The sequence below is a fragment of the Heterocephalus glaber genome, unplaced genomic scaffold (assembly GCF_053883595.1).
Source record: "Heterocephalus glaber isolate CG9 unplaced genomic scaffold, H.glaber_assembly_v1.0 deba00001479, whole genome shotgun sequence".
Classification (NCBI taxonomy): Eukaryota; Metazoa; Chordata; class Mammalia; order Rodentia; family Bathyergidae; genus Heterocephalus; species Heterocephalus glaber.
Window position 1 is genome coordinate 3392361 of NW_028258316.1, and position 14009 is coordinate 3406369.

General features: G+C 51.8%; 1 protein-coding gene across 1 annotated transcript; it reads right to left on the reverse strand.

Annotated features, from left to right (window-relative positions):
- Positions 1-953: 953 nt before the first annotated feature.
- LOC101696378 (bile salt-activated lipase) lies at positions 954-13886 on the reverse strand. The gene is made up of 11 exons (XM_087182978.1): positions 7443-13886; positions 5629-5779; positions 5424-5546; positions 4992-5189; positions 4751-4881; positions 4491-4598; positions 4224-4341; positions 2781-2967; positions 2380-2583; positions 1713-1910; positions 954-1389 (listed from the first exon to the last, which is right to left on the reverse strand). Exons 1-11 carry the CDS (start codon positions 7506-7508, stop codon positions 1047-1049), a joined length of 1827 nt encoding a protein of 608 aa, XP_087039104.1. The 5' UTR covers positions 7509-13886; the 3' UTR covers positions 954-1046.
- Between the last annotated feature and the right edge of the window lie 123 nt (positions 13887-14009).

Genomic DNA, 14009 nt, shown 5'->3' on the forward strand with positions numbered 1-14009 from the left:
TTTATCACAGTTTTTTAAAAATATTTGCAAAGACCATTTCCTGTCCCAGGATAGCAGATGCCTTCCAACACTTTGCAAGAAGAGGAACATTTCACACTGACTAGGGCTCTACCGTTAGGAACTTTAGATCGCAAGTCATGTTCAGGAATTCAGCACTAAGTAAGGAAAACTGCAAAGAGATCAAGCATGCAAGGTGGAGGGGAGAAGGCAGGGGGAGGAGTGATAGCCTGGGACCAGCAGGACTTTGCCCGCTCCACCCCTTGTAGGAGCTGTGGCCTGGCTTTGCCTTAGACAGGAATCCTGCGAGAATCCCTGCTGCCAGCCCCGGGACTGCTTTCCCTGCTGGTTCCTTGTCTGGAAAGACTTGAGATGCAGCCAGTAAGGCTACAGTGGGCCTTTGCATAAGCTCTCCTGGCCCCTGCAGCTGGGCTCCTGCTTCCCTTGATTTCTCATTCCATCGATTTCACCCCAAAGTGTCCCACAGGGCCCCACCACACTACCAGGTCCCCTGAGCCCACTCTGGGGCCTCTGGATGAGGCCAAGTGTGGTGTGGCCAGGAGCAGAGTGCTGATTCCTGCCAGCGAAAGACCCTGCCCTCAACTGCTCTGGACAGGGCTCCTCTCTAGGATGAAGACGGTGCTGGGGACTGACCGCAATGACAGGGTGGCACCTGACCAAACGCCTCTCGCTGTTACGGATGACCTATGGCAGTGGTGGCGAAACTATGGCCTATGTGCGGCAGCACTGCGATGATATCACAAGTTGTATGAGCTCTTTCTTAACTGAACCCTCAGTGTTCAAGTTTAACTGCAGTGTTGGCACTTTGCAATGAATAAGTGGATTTTGGGTTGCAGTTGGGCACTCAGTCTCTAAAAGGTTCGTCATCACTGACTGGAAGGCCATGGGCCTCAGCTTCTGCTATCCTAGTTGTGGGATCTAAGACAAAGGCTAGCTGAAGAGAAATGGGTTTTATTCAGGAAGAGCTCAGGACAGGAGGCAGCTGGGGAACCCAATCTTGTGGCCACTTGAGACCAGACTCATGGACACTAGAAGCCAATGGCTATGGGCATCTGAGGGGCCAGGGAGCCCTCTGTGGGAGGCACAGGGACTTCTGAGGAGTTATCTTCAGGGGGGGCAGGGGCAGCCTCAGAACCATCTGTAGGGGGCAAAGGGACACCTTCAAAGTCATCCACAAGGGGCACAGGGGTGGCCTCAGCCACAGTGGGCAGCGCCTGGTAGGTCAGGGCCCAGAACTGTAGAAACTTGGTCCTCAAGTGTTCCTTCATGGAGCTGCTGTCTAGTGTGCTGGTGATGTTCAGGTAGTTGCCGTTCTCCGTGGTGTAGGGGTACCAGTGAGTGGGTACAGCAGAGTGGCCCATGTTGGGGTCCCTGCAGAGTGAGAACTAGCTGAGTGGAGGCAGAGGGGCCCTAGGAGCCTGGGGACCCCAGCCAGCTCTCTGCACAGACCTTGGGCCTCTGAGCCGAGCTGGCCACAACCCAGCCCTGGCTGAGCACTTTAGGGTCTTTGGGCTCAGTCTGCAGCTCTAACCTCATGTACAGGCAGAGATGCTAATGCCCAGGGAGGTTAAGCAGCCTCCACTGTCTCCCCGTGGGTGAGTGAGGAACAGGCACCTGAACCGAGGCCCAAGGGGCAACGTGGTAGGGTCCTCGAAGCTGCTGCCCTGGGCCCTGGGTTGAAGTCCACGCCTTACCCACTGCGGGCAAAGTTGGTCCAGTAGGCGATCATGGCCTTGGAGACGGTCCTGTCTTGAGTCCGGTACCCCAGTGGGGTGACAAAGGGCTTTCCAAAGACATACTGGATGTCATCTGCATGGTCAGCCCCCACCCATCTAGGGTAGATGGGCATCCGAGAGGGCACGGAGAAGAGATAGGAGTAGGTCCTGGCACTCCTGAGGGGAGGAGACAGCCTGGTTGGGAGTGGCTCACCTGGGCCCCCCTGGGGGGAGGCTGTGGGAAAGGCCTGGGGGATCCCCAAGACTCATGGGGAAACTGGGCTCCTTACATCTGGTGGAGGAAAAGTGGGTGCCCAAACTCCCGGGTTCGACAGTTTTTATTGTGCTTCTATCTCACCCACTCGCAGTGTTTGTCCCACATTCAGCCCATGAGCTGCCAAAGCGAGCCCTGCACAGAGCACTTGGAGGCCCCTTCCTCCAGGGACTCAGTATCCACACGGCTGTGTGTTCTCTCCACATGCCCGTGCATGTCATTCGACTGGAGAAGATATGGGCCTCATCCGTCTCCCGTTCTGCCTTCACCGGGGGAAGCGAGACCGCGCTTAGCTCCCCCGTTGGCCATGGCAGGAAGCTGCACCGTCCTAGAGGCCCTGCCCAGGAAGCCACCCCCTTCCCAGACCCTCACTTGGCAGCGGCTCTGTGCTGGGCCAGGGCTGTCTCCGTGGGCATCAGGAAGAGGACGTCGGTCTCCAGGTCCACCACAGTCCTCTTCTTGGTCTCCTGGGATGGGTCCTGAGCCCAGCACTCGGTGTAGATGGCAAAGGCGGCCCTGGCACCTTCCAGCCCCTTGTTGGTGGTGAGCCCACTGACCAGCCAGTAGAAGTCCTCCCTGCAGGGACACAGCAGGCACTAGACTGTGCCCCTGGAGCCACCGGGAGGCCGGCTGCGTCCCCACCTAACACAGCGTCACCTTCCTCAGTCTCGGCCCTCTGCTGGTGGCTTCTGCCTTGGGCTGGGCTCCCCAGGCAGCTCCTCCTCAGCTGTGCCCTAGCACATGCTGCCCTCGGGTCCTGTGGCCTTGCTTACTCTGAGATGTCCTTGTAGAATTTGTCGATGGCTGGCATGTCAACGGTAGCAAATAGGTGGCCGTCCATGCTGTTGGTGCCTGCTAAGTAGTCGATGTCGGCAGCATTGGAGAACAGGTTGGAAGGGTCATCGGGGATGAAGTCTCCATCCACGACAGGGACAAAGGCCAGATAGTGCACTATAGGGTCTGGGAGAGAGAGGGAGCAGGTTCCTGGACCTCTGGCACATCCGGGCCTCCCTTTGTACCCAGAGTTCATCTCCTTCCTTCTCAGGCCTACACCACTGCTTCTCAAGCCTGGCCCGAGGACCCAGGCCTGGAGAGTCCTGCCCCAGCCAGGTGTGTCCTGTAGGGTGGGGTTCAGCTGCATCCCCGGCTGCAGCCCACCAGATGCCAGTGGCTCCCTTCTCCCCTGGTGACAATGGTACATGTGCCCAGAAGTTGCCACATGGCCCCACATGGAGAGCACACTGCCCTAGGGGCCAGGGCTGTTCCTTTGCTTCAGGGACAGTCCCTCCTTCACCTTCCTGCATTCTCGCTGGACTTTAACCAAAGGCAGGGAACACCTCCAGCCTCAGAGAAAGAGGTGCTCTCTCCCAGGGTTGGGGTCTGTGGAAGCCATCAACTGTGGGTGGCCAGCACCTCGCTCTAGACCCTCTGCTGGCCCCAGAGCACCAGGTAGCTGGGCTGGGCAGGTGGGGCCCCAGCCTCCCTCAGCTCCCACAATGCTTTTCGGCAGCAGACTCCAAACAATATTGGTTGGCAGGGCCAGGAGTTCCGCACAGGGGTAGAAAGCTCAGCATGCACCAGGCCCGAGTTTGATCCCCAGAACCATGAAGAAAAAAAAAAAGGAAATAAAAGGACTGGGACCCGTAGTGTTTGCTTTGCCATCGTCTGGCCAACAGCAAGAGGGAACTGCACTCCCCGGAAAGGCCCAGCATGACTGCAGGTGGTGAGCAATGTTTGCCCGATGAATGAGGGAGAGAAGAATGAAAATCTGTGTTACACCCAGCCACTGGGTCTGGGTCTGGGGTCTGGAAATCCCCCTAAAAGTGGGAGCAAATGCTGTGAAGCTGTGTGTTATTAGGGACCTGGTATGGACCATGTGTTTGTCAGCTTCTAAAACGGGTCACTCATGGGCCAGAGATTTAGCTCAGTGACTCCGCTGCCTGCCTTGCAAGCACAAGGTTCTAAGTTTGATGCCCAGTACCAAAGAAAAAAAAAAAAAAAGAAGGATTGTAAAACGGATCACTCAGGACTCACAGAGGAGAGGAGGGACAATGATGCCCTTCCCGATTCTACTGCCCCCACCCCTGATGCCAGCTGCTAGGGACTCAGACTGGGTGAGTGGGTCGGGCCCCAGCCCCAACACGTTCCTCTCTTCTGCATGTACTTGGCCTCCCCACTACTGCACCCGAACAGGCCCACTCGAAAGCCCCACTCACAGTCCTGGGCTATCAAGGGCAATCTGTAGGCCAAGGTCAGGGCCCGGGGGTCGGTCACCTTCAGACACTTGGCCAGCCTGGCAGTATCGTCCGTGGGGCATCCCACCTTCTCGGCCACCTGGGCACGGGACAAAAGTAGGTGGATAGGTGAGGCCAGTGAGTAGGCACCGAATGGCTCATGAGACAGGACAGAGAATGGGGAACGGGAAGGGCCCCACCGGGGTGGCTGTCAGACTCCTCCCTGCCCACCTGCCCTCCTCCGTTTACCTTTTGGGCCCAGAAGAGTGGGTTGTGCTGGATGGCCCAGGGGCTCAGTGCCACACCGCTCTGGCTAATGGCTCTCCGGATGAGGCCTTTGTTGTAGGGGGACAGGGTCTGCGACAGCCAGGAGTCCTGTCACCCAGCTGTACCGGGCTGAGCACACCCCAGCCTGGCCCTTAGCCTCCTCTCCTGCTTCCACCTTCCCCGGCCTCACTGGCTCCTTCCCAACCTTGGGGTCAGGCCCTGCCCTCTGGGGAGCCCCAGACCTGCAGAGAGACGCTGACACCTCCAGCTGATTCCCCAAAAATAGTGATGTTGTTGGGGTCCCCCCCAAAGGCCTCGATGTTCCTCTTCACCCAGGCAATGGCCATGTGCTGATCCCGCAGGCCGTAGTTCCCTGGGGGCAGAGCAGAGGCAGGCGTGGTCATCCAGGCCCTGGGCCAGGCTGCAGGGTGCTGGGCATGACGAGCCACACTTGCTGTCCCAGCCCCAGAGCGCCCAGCGGACCTGGCAGGTTGGCGTCCCCGGTGCTGAGGAAGCCCAGGGGGCCGACGCGGTAGTTGAAGGTGACCACGATGACGTTGCCTCGGGTGGCGATCTCCTCCCCATCATACAGGTAGTTGTTGAGGAAGTTGGCCCCGTGGCCAGCCCCCATGAGGAAGGCTCCGCCGTAGATCCAGACCATCACAGGCAGGTCCTCGGAGACTGAGGTTGGGCAGGGTGGTGACCCAGGAGCCTGCCCTGTGTCTCCCCAGCCAGTGCCCTGTCTCCTTGCAGCAGGCACTCTGCCCCAGGCAGGGAACTAGTAGTGGGCTCCCCCTGCCTGTCCCTCTGGGCTGATTTCAGGGGATTTCAGCTCCGAAGCCACCAGCCCCACCCCCACACCAGGGCAGGGCCGTGGCTCCTGCTTGGGGCTTCCCACAGGGTGTGGGGCCAGACCTTCCTTCCTGCCCTGGGGGACCCAGATGTTGAGGTACAGGCAGTCTTCGGCACCGTAAGTGCTGTCCTGGGTGATGGTGGCCTGCAGGCATCGCTTCTTGAAGCCGGTGGCCTTCAGGGTCCCTGCAGGAGGCAGGAGTGCATGGCATGAGTCCGCAGCTGCCCTCACCACACACCCAGGGCCACCCAGCAGCTCTGTCCTCACCTTGCCAGCCAGGGTGATGCTGCGGGTTCTCCAGGGTCTTGGCGGTGGCAAAGGGGATGCCCTTGAAGACGTCCACAGAGTCACCACCCAAAAGGCTGAGCTTCTTGTTGACACCTTCCACGAATCCCCTTTCCGTGTATACCGGTCCCAGCTAGGGGTGAGACACTGCAGGGTCAGGGGGCCGTGGGCCCGGGCAGCCTGAATCCTGAGTGGTGACCGGAGCAGAGACCGCTCAGAGGAGGACACAGGCGGGCTTGGCCTCTTATCCATGGTGCTGGAGGGGCTGCCTTCCTGCAACATGGAGCCTCAGTTTCCCCATGTGTAAGCTGGGACACAACAGAGTCTCCCTTCATCAGGCAGTGTGGGTGCTCAGTCTGCAAAATGTTTCCTCTCTAGCCCAAGCTGTCTGAGGGGTGGTCCTTCCTCCTTTCTCCTTCCCTTTCTCTCCCAGTACTTGGCAGGCCTGGCATGGAGTCGGTGGCCCAATGTCCACATCCCCATGCTCGTGTGTGAGCTAAGCTCCCACTCAGGCCATCAGAACTGCTGCTGTGTCCCCACTCCCTCCTGGGGTGCTCAACTGCTCACCTAGGGAGCCAAGGCTCAGGAGCTCCCCTCCTTGAAGTCACCCTGCTGGGACACAGCTGTCCAACCTCAGAACCCAGCTTCTGTCCCCTCCCAGGGCCACCTTCTGTCTGTTGCGGTCGAGCTCCGGAGTTGCCCTGTTTGCCCATGCACCGGTGCCCGCTACTACCTCCCAGCTCTCAGCTGTGCCAGGTCCTAGGTTGGGAAAAGCGGGGTGGCCTGCACCCCTGGACCCAGCCATGTCCCAGCAGCCCTCTGGAGATCAGGCTGATGCCACCCTGGGAGGGACAGTGGGATAGGCAGGAACCAGAGAGGAAGAAGCCAGAAACAACCACTGCCAGGCGCCTGGGGCAACACTGGCATTCGAGCTTCCTTGTCCCAGCACCCAGGGCCTCTGGGAAGAACAGAGAGCCAGGTCAGTGCCTGAGGGACTGGGAGGTGACCTCTAAGAAGTGGCCGTGTGGTGGAGATTGGCCCAAGGGCCTGGGGGGGGCAAGGACGTGGGGACCCTGACAGGAGTGGCAGTGCCTGTGATGACCGGCTTCTGGAGGAGCCAGGAGGGAGTACAAGTCCCTTCCACTCCCCAAGAGAGCAGGCTCCGTTCCATGGCAGGAGTCCAGGACCAGTGTCCCAATACCCAGGTACACGAGCAGCTCACACAGGCAGGAAGGGGTGGGGAGTCCCAGGTGGACTGTGGAAGGGAGATTGCACCAGAAGCCAGACTCCAGAATGGATCACACCAGGTCTAGGACTTCTACTCGGGAACAGGAAGTGGTTACTGAGTGATACTGAGCGAAGTGTTACCTTTCTGTAAAATGAGGGCAATTTGAAGTGGCTGGGGTCTTATAGACAGGATCCCAGATATGGGAAATAAGATTTCAAGGAGACCTGGGTATGTTTGTATTTCAGATCAGCAGTGGACATTTTCGCATAACTGCTTCAAACATTGCGTGAGAGATTATTAAGACCACAAACTGCTTTTGGTGGCTCTGAGGTCAGACTCAGCTGGGACCTGTCCTGGACCTCACGGGAATGAGAGGACCAGGCAGAGCCTGCACAGGCCGGTGCCCAGGCCACCGATGGCTCCTTGCTGGGGTCCTACTCAGCTCCACTCTCTGCCTCCCACTCACTGTCCTCCCTGCTCTAGGCCCTGTCCCCAGTTCCCAGATCACCTTCTGCAGAAAAAGAACAGACGCAGCCACAGCGCCGGGCACTCTGCGGGATCCTCTTACCTTTGCGGCACTGGCTGCTGCCAAGCAGCAGGCGAGGCCCACGATGGCCAGCTCCAGGCGCCCCATGCTGCGTGTCTGCCCTTGGGGGCCTTCCCTGGGCCCCTCAGGTATTTATGGAGCTCGGGCCAAGGTCACGTCCGTACATGACCACAAGCTGAGGGACAACACATGCAAAAACTCACACGCAGGAACAGGTGTGAGGGCGTCCATCTTTCCCAGGGAGGGCCGCTCCTGGTGCCCACGGTGCACCTGTGCAGGGTACTGCCTGCCCACCTGGGAGCAGAGGCAGGTGGATAGGCAGGGGGCTGGCAGGGCCGGGACCTGGCAGGTGCTGGGTACAGTGTGTCTGGCTCTTTTGCCAGGCCCTGGGGCCACCTTCAGCCATGTGTCGAGAGTGTTCCTTTCAGGAGCGGGCAGACTCTGGGTCACCTCTCTGTGGCCAATCAGGGTGCCCGCTGCAGAGCCCTCTTCAGTGCTGGGGACAGTGGCTGGCCAGGTGGAGCCCGAGGCCACCCAGGCCCACAGCCCCTCAGGCTGGGCCCTGCAAGCCTCTGTGCCATCCAGGAGCCTGGGCCTCCAGGGTGGCCACAACCCTTGTGCCACCCTGCAGTGTCCCTGGAGCCACAGGGACCTCAGGTCCAGGCCCCAAGTCTGAGTGTGCAGCTGCCTGGCCCAGAGGCAGGGTTTCTCCACGCTCAAGGGGTGCAGGGAGCTGGGGACAGCGGGGGGTGGCAGGGGACAGCGGGAAGACCAGGGAGGGGGCTGAACAGGAAATGCATTGGTGACCCAGGCCTGTGACAGCTCCTGGGATTCTGAGCAGTGTTGCAGGAAGTTTCTGAATGGGGTGCGGGGTGGGGTGTGCTGGGGTCCTCACTTCAGAGCTGCTGGTGCAGCTGAGGGGGACTGAGAGGAGGGTGAGGGCGGCAGGGAGAGCGAAAATGAGGCCTCCTATTTCAGGATCACTCGTCTTTAATGTATGAGGTACTTTTCAGAGTCCTGCAATTTTCTTTGTAGATGTCGTTCACTTCCTTGGTTACATTAATTTCTAAGTATTTAATTTTCCTTCATGCTATTGTGAATGTTACTTTTTCTCTAATTTCTTTCTCAGTGGGATCATTTTTAGTGTACAGAATGCTATTGATTTTTGTGTGTTGATTTGTATCCTGGTACCTTCCGGAACTTGGATATTACTCCTAAGAGTCTTTTGATCGATTTGGGGATCTTCTGTGCAAAGGATATGCAAGCAAGGATAACTTGACTTGAGCCTTTATTAAACAAATCCCTTTTATTTTTTTCCATTCTCCTCACCGAATTTCTTTTGCTAATGTTTCCCATACTGTGTTGAAAAGGAGGGGTGAACATGGACATCCTTTTCTCATTCCTGATTTTAGAGGGAAAGCTTCAGTTGTTCCCGTTTAATATGATTCTGGCTGTAGGTGTGTTATAAATGAGTTTATCAGATTGAGGTATCATTCTCCTATACTTCGTTTCCCCGGTGCTTTTATCAAGAAAGGATGGTGGATTTTGTCAGGCTTTTCTTCATCTATTGAGATGATTGTGTGATTTATGTCATGTAGTACATTTATTGATTTGTGTACATTGAACCATCCTTGCATCCCTGGGATGAAGCCTACTTGGTCATGCTGTATGATCCTTTGATGATTTGTTGCCTTCTGTTTCACGGTATCTTGTCAAGGACTTCTGCATCTGTATTCATTGAAGAGATTGTTTTGTAGTTCTCTTTTTTGGTTAGATCTTTGTCTGGTTTGGAATCAGGGCAATGCAAGCTTCCAGGAATGACCTCGGGAGCACTCCTTCCCTTTCAGTTGCATTCAAAGACTTGAGGAGTATTGGTATTAGATTCCTTGAAGCTTTGTAGAATTCAGCTGTGAATCGTCCAGACCTGGACTCTTCTTAGTTGGTAGGTTATTTAGTACTGCTTCCATTTCATTGTTCCTTATTGGATTATTCAGATATTTAAATGTTCTTGGTTCAATGTGAGTAATGCATATGTCTCTAGGAATCTATTTCTTCTGAATTCTCCAATTTACTGGTGTACAGGTTTGTGAAATAGTTAACAATGCTTTTTATTTTTGTAATGGCTGTTGTGATTTCACCTTTTGCATTTGTAATTGCATTGATTCAGGTGTTTTTGCTCCTTTTTTTTGTTACTTTGGATGAAGTTTTGTCCACTTTGTTTTGTTTTTTGTTTTTTGAAGACCAACTCTCTGATTCATTAATTCTTTGGGTTTCATTTGTTTGTTCATTTGTTTGTTTTTTTGGTATCAGTTTCACTGATGTCTGCTTTGATCTTTATAATTTTCTTCTTTGTATTAGATTTGGGTTTAAATTGTTTTTATATTTTTTAGGACTTTACAGTGCATCATTAAATCATGTATTTAGGCTCACTGTGTTTTTGCAATGTGGACATTCATAGGTATAAACTTCCCTCTTGGAACAGCTTTCATTGTGTCCCATAAGCTCTGGTATGTTTTACTGGCATTACCATTTAGTTCTAGACTCTGTCTCATTTCTTCCTTGATTTCTACTCTCATCCATTGTTTTGTTAAGAGTATATTGTTTAGTCTCCAAGTACTTGCACAATTTCTGTGTTTTCTTTTGACCCTCATTTCTAATTCATTGCACTATTGTCTGATAATATGCATGGTATGTTTTCAATTCTTTTACATTTACTTATGGTTTATTTCTGGGCTAGTATGTGCTCAATCAGTAGAAAGTTCCATATGTAGCTGGAAGGAATATGTATGTGGAAAGGAATGTGGCTGGAGCACTATGCAAATATCAATTAAGTTCATTTTTTCAAGGTTTTGTTCAAATCTGGAATTTCTCTGTTGGTTTTTTGTGCGTGTAATCTATTTGTGATAGTGGGGTATTGAGGCCCCCATGATAATTGTGTTTATGTTTATCTGATCTCTTGGTCCACCAGCTCTTGTTTCATGAAGTAGGGGACACTGTTGTTCAGGGCATGGATGCTAACAATCGTTACCTCTCCCTGTTGGATTGTTCCCTTAATCCATATGTATTGACCTTCTTTGCCTCCTTTGATCAGTTTTGACTTGAGTCCACTTTGTTCTAATTTAAGGGAGCTACACCTGCTCTTTATCAGATTCCTGTTGCATGGAACCTGGTTTTCCATCCTTTGATTTTTAGTCTATGAGTTTCTTTCAGTCTTAAATGTGTTTCTTCTTTACAACATATTGTTGGATATTATTTCTTGATCCATTCTGCCAGTCTGTGTCTTTTGATTGGGGAATTGAGACCATTCACATTGAGAGTTATTACTGATCAGTGTTGACTTATTCCTGTCATTGCCTTCCTTCCCTGCTGTTGATTGACTATGTTTCTCTTCTGCTTAACTGCTTGCCCTATTTGGTGTGTTCATTCTAAGAGACTCTTTTGTAATTGTCAGCTTTATTGTCTCTTTCCAGGGTAACCTTGAGAATGTTTTGCAGTGCTGATTCAGTGGTTATGAGTTTCTTTAGGTGCGCTTTAACATGAAAGTATCTTATTTATCACTCAAATTTGAAAGATGGTTCTGCAGGAGATGTCAGCCTGGGTTAGAAACTGTCTTCTGTTAGGGCTTGAAAAACTTCACTCCAAACTCTCCTGGCCATTAAGGTTTGTGTGGAAGAGTCTGCTATAATTCCGGGAGTTTTCCTTTATACATAATGTGTTGGGGTCTCCTTGGTGGGAGACTGGAACCTGAAGACAGTATTCGATGAAACTTATAAAATGAAGGGCATGGGGGACCAGAACTCTTGGAGTTAAGGCCAGGATTATTGGTCATATTCCTCTTTTATACACTTTTCTGTAGGATACATCAATCATTAACAATTTACAATGCTAGTCAACTAACCACCAGCTAGCTATATCTGTGAGTACATAAACGTCTAAAGAACCATCTATGCTCCTTTAATCTTAGTGCATCTTATCTAAATCATCTTGGCTACTTAAAGCTTCCAAAGGAATTAGCTACTCTTATCTAGTCTTATACCAAGCAAATATTTGAGAGTCTCAAGGGACCACAGTGGAACGAACACTGTGGGATAGACAAACAGCCTTCTGAAGTTATCTTTAACTTCTCTATCTGGGCCTGCCACAGACATCAGGACAATCTGTCTTCCCAAGGCTGTCCGAAGGCCCGAGAACTTCTCATATCCTCCACAATAATGCATTGCTTTTCTCTAAGAGCTTTCAAGATTCTCTTATTGACTTCTAGAATTTTGACTAGGATGTGTTGTAGACAGGTTCTTTTCTGCTTGTGCCTATTTGGGGTCCTATATACTTCACTCACCTGTTTGTGAAATTCTTTTACCTTATTTGGAAAGTTTTTGCCTATCATTTCATAAACAGATTTTTTATGTCATTTTGTTCCCTTCTCATTTTTCAATAATTCTAATTAATCTCACATTAGTCTTCTTTCCACCATCTAGGACCTGTTGGGTCTATTTTCTCTGGTTGTTTTCAAGGTAGCTCTCATTAATTGATCACTAACAGCAGCCCTGTCTCTAGTTCTGAGACTCTGTCCTCCTAATGATCACTTCTGGTGCCCATACTTTCCAGAGATTTCTTCCTCTCCTGAGTTTCTACTTGGAGCCACTTTATAGACTCTTATTATTTTCTAGGCTGATCATGCTTGGTTTGCATCCTTTCATTTACCTCTTCAATCTTTTTATTAGTGTCTTTTGTAGACATTGCTGATTTTGCTTAATTAGCTCAATGTCTTATTTCTTATATCTTCTGTTACCTTGTCAAATGCCTTCCTGAACTATTATTTTATCACCTCCACTGCTATCATTTGGAATGATTTGGGTGAAGGCTTTTGTTCTCTTTCCCTTCGATGCCCCATGGATCAACTTTGAGGGAGGTGGGAGGTTGAGGAGGCGTGCTGTTGGCTGGTCTTGCATTTCTATTTTTGCGTGTTTGTGTGTCTGTCTTGTATTGAGGCTTGTAGGTTTTTTGTAGGGGAAACTTGTTACTACTATGAAGTCCTCTTTCATTAATGTCTACTTTTCAGTGGTGTCCTCTGGGCATAGGTAACTACTGGCTTTTGCCTGTGCCCACGAATCCAGCCACCTCTGTATGCATTAGAAGGGAGATTGCAGTGTGTTTAGCCAAGTATCCAGTTCTCCTGCAATGGGCCACAGTATTATTAAGGACATCAAGGCAATCTAAATATGGGCATCTTAAGACAACCAACTATTAGCAACAGCTATGTGACCTTGGTAGATTAATAAAATTAACCTCAATTATAGCATTAAGTACAATGACAATATCAATAATTCCTAAGAACCACTAAAGTTTATACCTACTTTTAAAATTGTATTTTTAGTGTGTGTGTTTGTGTACGTGCGTGTCTTTTACTAGGAATTAAATACAGGACATTCACACTGACCTACATCCCAGGCCTTTTAAGAGGGGTTTGTTTGTTCGTCTTGAGATAGTGTCTTACTAATTCGCTGAATTTCCCTGCTGGGCTCAAGCATTAAATCCTCCTGTATCAGCCTCCCAGATTGCAAGGATACAGGTTTGTACCACCATGCCTGGCTCCCAGCCCACTTTTAATATTTTATTTTGAGATAGGTTTTCACTGACTTTCCCAAGGTGCTCTCAAACTTTGAATTTTGTCTCAGCCTCCCAGGGCTGGGATTATAGGCATGGCACGCACTCATCTCCATTACATAGATTTTTTTCACAACATTAAAAAATATCATTTGCAATGGCCATTTCATGACACAAGATGGTGGCTGCCTATCCACAGCTTTGGGAGGAGAGGATCGATTGATGCTATGTTTCTGGGGCTCTGACTACCAATTAGGAACTTTAGATCACAAGTCATGTTCAGGAATTCAGCACTAAGTAAGGAAAACTGCAAAGAGATCAAGCATGCAAGGTGGAAGGGAGAAGGCAGGGGGAGGAGTGATAGCCTGGGACCAGCAGGACTTTGCCCGCTCCACCCCTTGTAGGAGCTGTGGCCTGGCTTTGCCTTAGACAGGAATCCTGCGAGAATCCCTGCTGCCAGCCCCGGGACTGCTTTCCCTGCTGGTTCCTTGTCTGGAAAGACTTGAGATGCAGCCAGTAAGGCTACAGTGGGCCTTTGCATAAGCTCTCCTGGCCCCTGCAGCTGGGCTCCTGCTTCCCTTGATTTCTGATTCCATCGATTTCACCCCAAAGTGTCCCACAGGGCCCCACCACACTACCAGAGGCCTGGTGGCCATGCATCCCAGCTAAAACCCCTGGATGAGGAGGAGTGGGGTCAGTCAGGACCAGAGCGCTGAGTCCTGCCAGCAAAGACCCTGCCACACCCGCTCCTGACAGGGCTCCTCCTCTCTAGGATGAGGACAGTGCTGTGGACTTCCTGGAGCTTTCGGACTGACCAAGATGATGGGGTGGCATTGGACCATGGACCTGTTGCTGTTAAGAATGACCTGTGGTTGGGCCGGGGATGTAGCTCAGTGGTGCCGCCACCTGCCTCGCAAGCACAAGGTCCCGAGTTCTATCCCCAGTACCAAAAGATGAGAGAATGACCTGCGGCCTCTCCTGCCT